Source organism: Tachyglossus aculeatus, unplaced genomic scaffold, assembly GCF_015852505.1.
Source record: "Tachyglossus aculeatus isolate mTacAcu1 unplaced genomic scaffold, mTacAcu1.pri scaffold_145_arrow_ctg1, whole genome shotgun sequence".
NCBI classification, from domain to species: domain Eukaryota; kingdom Metazoa; phylum Chordata; class Mammalia; order Monotremata; family Tachyglossidae; genus Tachyglossus; species Tachyglossus aculeatus.
The window spans coordinates 549-7,500 of NW_024044869.1; the positions used below are offsets into that span (position 1 = coordinate 549).

General features: G+C 55.3%; 1 protein-coding gene across 1 annotated transcript in view; it reads right to left on the bottom strand.

Annotated features, from left to right (window-relative positions):
* Nucleotides 1-507: 507 nt before the first annotated feature.
* Nucleotides 508-6,952, bottom strand: part of LOC119923122 (dual specificity protein phosphatase CDC14B-like) — a gene marked incomplete at its 3' end in the record, with an annotated part of 41,402 nt that continues 34,957 nt past the window's right edge. The window contains exons 6-8 of the mRNA XM_038742653.1: nucleotides 6,386-6,452; nucleotides 4,754-4,816; nucleotides 508-705 (exon numbers count right to left, since the gene is read on the bottom strand). Coding sequence (XP_038598581.1) covers nucleotides 508-705; nucleotides 4,754-4,816; nucleotides 6,386-6,452 — 328 coding nt within the window. The remainder of the gene's footprint in view (nucleotides 706-4,753; nucleotides 4,817-6,385; nucleotides 6,453-6,952) is intronic.

A 6,952-nucleotide genomic window follows, 5' to 3' on the forward strand; every position in this document is an offset into this window, starting at 1 on the left:
AGCAGCAGACCAGTGGCCTAAAGTAGCAGAATAGTGGCCCAGAGCAGCAGACCAGTGGCCTAAAGTAGCAGAATAGCGGCCCAGAGCAGCAGATCAGTGGCCCGAATGGGAAAATAGTGGCCCAGAGCAGCAGACCTGTGGCCCAAACAGGAATACAGTGGCCCAGAGCAGCAGATCAGTGGCCTAAAGTAGCAGAACAGCGGCCCAGAGCAGCAGATCAGTGGCCCGAACAGGAAAATAGTGGCCCAGAGCAGCAGACCAGTGGCCTAAAGGAGCAGAATAGCGGCCCAGAGAGGCAGATGAGTGGCCCAAACAGGAAAATGGTTGCCCAGAGCAGCAGATGAGTGGCCCGAACAGGAAAATGGTTGCCCAGAGCAGCAGAACAGCGGCCCAAAGTAGCAGAACAGCAGCCCAGAGCGGCAGATGAGTGGCCCGAACAGGAAAATAGTGGCCCAGAGTGGCAGATGAGTGGCCCAAACGGGAAAACGGTGGCCCAGAGCAGCGGACCAGCGGCCCAGAGAGCAAGACGGCGGCCCGGAGCGGCAGGTCGGTGGCCCGAACGGGAAAGCGGTGGCCCAGGGCGGCCCAGCGGAGCAGGACGGCGCGGACCCCCCTACCGTGGTGGGCCTTGGTCCCGGGGCCGGGCCCGCTGAACGCCAGGAAGCGGCGCGGGATGATCCAGTTGAAGTCTCCGTTTTCCGCCCTCTGAGGGGAGAACACGGACAACAGACCCCCTGCGCCTCCCGCCGCCGGGACCCCCCCCCCCAGCTCCGACTCGCCCGGCTCCGCCCCGGCGCTCAGTACAGAGCCCGGCGCGGAGCGCTCGGCAAATACGGCCGGGCGAACGAATCCGTCCGCCCACTTGTGACGCCGTCGAGGCCCGTCCCCTCGGGCGGTTGTCGTCCTCATCAGTCCTATTTACTGAGCGCTTCCTGTGTGCGGAGCGCTGTACTGAGCGCTTGGGAAGTCCAGGGCGGCAACGTCTAGAGACGGCCCCGGCCCAACGGGGGGCTCCAACGGTGGGTTTGGTCGCCCGTCTCCCCCGCTTCGAGACCGCGAGCCCGTCGTTGGGCGGGGGTTGCCTCTCTCCGCTGCCCGATTGGACTTCCCGAGCGCTTAGTACAGTGCTCTGCACACAGGGAGCGCTCAATAAATACGACTGAATGAATGAATGAATGAATGCCGCCAACGTCCGTGTCCCCCCTTCTAGGCCGTGAGCCCGCTGTGGGGTGGGGGGCCGTCTCTATCTGTTGCCCGATTGGACTTCCCAAGCGCTTAGTACAGTGCTCTGCACACGGTAAGCGCTCAATAAATACGACTGACTGAATGAGTCAGGGGTCATGGGTTCAAATCCCGCCTCCCCCACATGTCTGCTGTGTGACCTTGGGCAAGTCACTTCACTTCTCTGGGCCTCAGTTCCCTCATCCGTAAAACGGGGATTAAGACTGTGAGCCCCACATGGGACAACCTCATCTCCTTGTGTTCCCCCCCGGCGCTTAGGACAGTGCTTTGCACATAGTAAGCGCTTAACAAATACCATTATTATTATTATTATTATTATTATTATTATTATTATTATATTTATTTCTATTGACGTCCGTCTCCCCCTTCTAGCCCGTGAGCCCGTTGTCGGGCAGGGATTGTCTCTCTCTGTTGCCCAGTTGGACTTTCCAAGCGCTTAGTACAGTGCTCTGCACATAGTAAGCGCTCAATAAATACGACTGAATGACTGAATGAATCTATAATTCTATCTATTTCTATTTAGGCCCGTCAACTTGTTTTATTTTGTCATCCATCTCCCCCTTCTAGACCGTGAGCCCGTTGTCGGGCAGGGATTGTGTCTCTCTGTTGCCCAGTTGGACTTTCCAAGCGCTTAGTACAGTGCTCTGCACATAGTAAGCGCTCAATAAATACGACTGAATGACTGAATGAATCTATAATTCTATTTATTTCTATTGACGCCCGTCTATTTGTTTTGTTTTGTCGTCCGTCTCCCCCTTCTAGCCCGTGAGCCCGTTGTCGGGCAGGGATTGTCTCTCTCTGTTGCCCAGTTGGACTTTCCAAGCGCTTAGTACAGTGCTCTGCACCCAGGAAGCGCTCAATAAATACAACTGAATGACTGAATGGATCTATAATTCTATTTATTTCTATTTAGGCCCGTCTACTTGTTTTGTTTTGCCGTCCGTCTCCCCCTTCTAGCCCGTGAGCCCGTTGTCGGGCAGGGATTGTCTCTCTCTGTTGCCCAGCTGGACTTCCCAAGCGCTCAGTACAGTGCTCTGAACCCAGGAAGCTCTCAATAAACACGACTGAATGAATGAATGAATGAATGAATGAATGCTGCCCAATAGGACTTTCCAAGCGCTTAGTACAGTGCTCTGCACCCAGGAAGCGCTCAATAAACACGATTGAATGAATGAATGAATGAATGCTGCCCAATAGGACTTTCCAAGCGCTTAGTACAGTGCTCTGCACCCAGGAAGCGCTCAATAAACACGATTGAATGAATGAATGAATGAATGAATGAATGAATGTTGCCCAACTGGACTTTCCAAGCGCTTAGTACAGTGCTCTGCACCCAGGAAGCGCTCAATAAACACGACTGAATGAATGAATGAATGAATGAATGAATGCTGCCCAACTGGACTTTCCAAGCGCTTAGTACAGTGCTCTGCACCCAGGAAGCGCTCAATAAACACGATTGAATGAATGAATGAATGAATGAATCTTGCCCAACTGGACTTTCCAAGCGCTTAGTACAGTGCTCTGCACCCAGGAAGTGCTCCATAAACACGATTGAATGAATGCACGAATGAATGAATGCTGCCCAATAGGACTTTCCAAGCGCTTACTACAGTGCTCTGCACCCAGGAAGCACTCAATAAACACGACTGAATGAATGAATGAATGAATGTTGCCTAATTGGACTTTCCAAGTGCTTAGTACAGTGCCCTGCACCCAGGAAGCGCTCAATAAACACGATTGAGTGAATGAATGAATGAATGTTGCCCAATTGGACATTCCAAGCGCTTAGTACAGTGCTCTGCACCCAGGAAGCGCTCAATAAACATGATTGAATGGATGAATGAATGAATGCTGCCCAATTGGACTTTCCAAGCGCTTAGTACAGTGCTCTGCACCCAGGAAGTGCTCAATAAACACGATTGAATGAATGAATGAATGAATGCTGCCCCATTCGACTTTCCCAGCGCTTAGTACAGTGCTCTGCACCCAGGAAGCGCTCAATAAACATGATTGAATGAATGAATGAATGAATGAATGAATGTTGCCCAGTTGGACTCTCCAAGCGCTTAGTACAGTGCTCTGCACCCAGGAAGCGCTCAATAAACACAATTGAATGAATGAATGAATGTTGCCTAATTGGACTTTCTAAGCGCTTAGTACAGTGCCCTGCACCCAGGAAGCGCTCAATAAACACGACTGAATGAATGAACGAATGAATGAATGCTGCCCATTTGGACTTTCCAAGCGCTTAGTACAGTGCTCTGCACCCAGGAAGCGCTCAATAAACACGACTGAATGAATGAATGAATTTTGCCCAGTTGGACTTTCGAAGTGCTCAGTACAGTGCTCTGCACCCAGGAAGCGCTCCATAAACACGATTGAATGAATGAATGAATGAATGAATGCTGCCCAACTGGACTTTCCAAGCGCTTAGTACAGTGCTCTGCACCCAGGAAGCGCTCAATAAACACGATTAAATGAATGAATGAATGAATGAATGAATGTTGCCCAACTGGACTTTCCAAGCGCTTAGCACAGTGCTCTGCACCCAGGAAGTGCTCAATAAACACGATTGAGTGAATGAATGAATTAATGAATGAATGAATGTTGCCCAATTGGACTTTCCAAGCGCTTAGTACAGTGCTCTGCACCCAGGAAGCGCTCAATAAACACGATTGAATGAATGAATGCTTCCCAATTGGGCTTCCCAAGCGCTTAGTACAGTGCTCAGCACCCAGGAAGCGCTCAATAAACACGACTGAATGAATGAATGTTGCCCAATAGGACTGTCCAAGCGCTTAGTACAGTGCCCTGCACCCAGGAAGCGCTCAATAAACACGATTGAATGAATGAATGCTGCCCAACTGGACTTTCCAAGCGCTTAGTACAGTGCCCTGCACCCAGGAAGCGCTCAATAAACATGATTGAGTGAATGAATGAATGAATTAATTAATGAATGTTGCCCAATTGGACTTTCCAAGCGCTTAGTACAGTGCCCTGCACCCAGGAAGCGCTCAATAAACACGATTGAATGAATGAATGAATGAATGCTGCCAATAGGACTTTCCAAGCGCTTACTCCAGTGCTCTGCACCCAGGAAGCGCTCAATAAATACGATTGATTGATTGATTGATTAATAATAATAATAGTATTTGTTGAGCGCTCACTATGTGCCCAGCACTGTTCTAAGCGCTTGTGGGGGGGGATCCAAGGCGACGAGCTTGTCCCCCGGGGGGGCTCCCGGTCTCCATCCCCATTTGACAGAGGAGGAAACTGAGGCCCAGAGAAGCGACTGGCCCAAGGTCACTGGGGGCGAGGCCGGGATTCGAACCCACGACCCCCGACTCCCGCGCTCCTTCCGCCGCTTCCCAGCTCTGTACGGAGCGCCCCCCGCACCCGCCGCCCGCCGCGGGCGCTCCGTAAGTAGCACCGGGGGACGGGTCGCCCCCCCCCTTGGCCCCGGGGCCGCCTCCGGGGCGCTCAGTACAGCGTCCCCCCCCGCCCCGCTCACCTCGTAGTGCTCGTACTCGGCCAGGTCGAACTCGGAGAAGTTGAGGAAGCCGAAGCGGAGGGCCTGGGAACCGGGAGGGGGGAGACCGTGAGCCCCGGGGGGGATGGGAAAGACGCCCCCCGACCCCCCGGGCTATGAGATGGACGACCCCCCCCGACGGGGGCGTTCAGCACAGCGCTCGGCACGCGGTCGACTCCTTGACGGCGGGGATTGGGTCGACTACGGGCTCTCCCCGGCGTTCAGCACAGCGGTTGACTCCTTGACGGCGGGGATTGGGTCGACTACGGGCTCTCCGCAGCGTTCAGTACAGTGCTCGGCACATGTTGGACTCCTTGATGGCCAGCATTGGGTCTACTACAGTCTCTCCCCGGCGTTCAGCACAGCGCTTGGCACATATTGGACTCCTTGACGGCGGCGATTGGGTCTACTACAGTCTCTCCCCGGCGTTCAGCACAGCGGTCGACTCCTTGACGGCAGTGATTGGGTCTACTACAGTCTCTCCCCGGCGTTCAGCACAGCGCTCGGCACATGTTGGACTCCTTGATGGCCAGCATTGGGTCTACTACAGTCTCTCCCCGGCGTTCAGCACAGTGCTCGGCACATATTGGACTCCTCGATGGCGGCGATTGGGTCTACTACAGTCTCTCCCCGGCGTTCAGCACAGCCCTCGGCACATGTTGGACTCCTTGATGGCCAGCATTGGGTCTACTACAGTCTCTCCCCGGCGTTCAGCACAGCGCTCGGCACATATTGGACTCCTTGATGGCCGGCATTGGGTCTACTACAGTGTCTCCCCGGCGTTCAGCACAGCGGTCGACTCCTCGACGGCGGCGATTGGGTCTACTACAGTCTCTCCCCGGCGTTCAGCACAGCGCTTGGCACATATTGGACTCCTTGACGGCGGCGATTGGGTCTACTACAGTCTCTCCCCGGCGTTCAGCACAGCGGTCGACTCCTTGACGGCAGTGATTGGGTCTACTACAGTCTCTCCCCGGCGTTCAGCACAGCGCTCGGCACATGTTGGACTCCTTGATGGCCAGCATTGGGTCTACTACAGTCTCTCCCCGGCGTTCAGCACAGTGCTCGGCACATATTGGACTCCTCGATGGCGGCGATTGGGTCTACTACAGTCTCTCCCCGGCGTTCAGCACAGCCCTCGGCACATGTTGGACTCCTTGATGGCCAGCATTGGGTCTACTACAGTCTCTCCCCGGCGTTCAGCACAGCGCTCGGCACATACTGGACTCCTTGATGGCCGGCATTGGGTCTACTACAGTGTCTCCCCGGCGTTCAGCACAGCGGTCGACTCCTCGACGGCGGCGATTGGGTCTACTACAGTCTCTCCCCGGCGTTCAGCACAGCGCTCGGCACATATTGGACTCCTTGATGGCCAGCATTGGGTCTACTACAGTCTCTCCCCGGCGTTCAGTACAGCGCCGGGCACGCGGTCGACTCCTCGACGGCGGCGATTGGGTCTACTACAGTCTCTCCCCCCCGGCGTTCAGCACAGCGCTCCGCGCACAGTCTCCCGGGGGCTCCCGGAGGGGCAGGGACTGCGTCTAAGCCCCCGCGACTGTACTGGACGCCCCCCGCCCCCCCCCCCCCCCCCCCGGGGCCGGGGGCGTCTCTCACCTTGTCCATGGCGTGCAAACAGTCCAGCAGCGTCAGGGGGAAGTTGCAGGGCCCAAACGCGGCGTCCCTGGAAGATCGGGCCTCAGTTTCCCCACTGCCCAGTGTCTACCACAGAGTCCCTGAACGCTCTGGGCCTCAGTTTCCCCGCTTCCCAGTGTCTAGCACAGAGTCCTTGAACGCTCTGGGCCTCAGTTTCCCCACTCCCCAGTGTCTACCACAGAGTCCTTAAATGCTCTGGGCCTCAGTTTCCCCACTCCCCAGTGTCTACCACAGAGTCCTTAAACGCTCTGGGCCTCAGTTTCCCCACTCCCCAGTGTCTAGCACAGAGTCCTTAAACGCTCTGGGCCTCAGTTTCCCCGCTCCCCAGTGTTCAGCACAGAGTCCTCAAATGCTCTGGGCCTCAGTTTCCCCACTCCCCAGTGTTTAGCACAGAGTCCTTAAATGCTCCGGGCCTCAGTTTCCCCACTCCCCAGTGTTTAGCGCAGAGTCCTTAAACACTCTGGGCCTCAGTTTCCCCACTCCCCAGTGTTTAGCCCGGATGGAGTCCTTAAACGCTCTGGGCCTCAG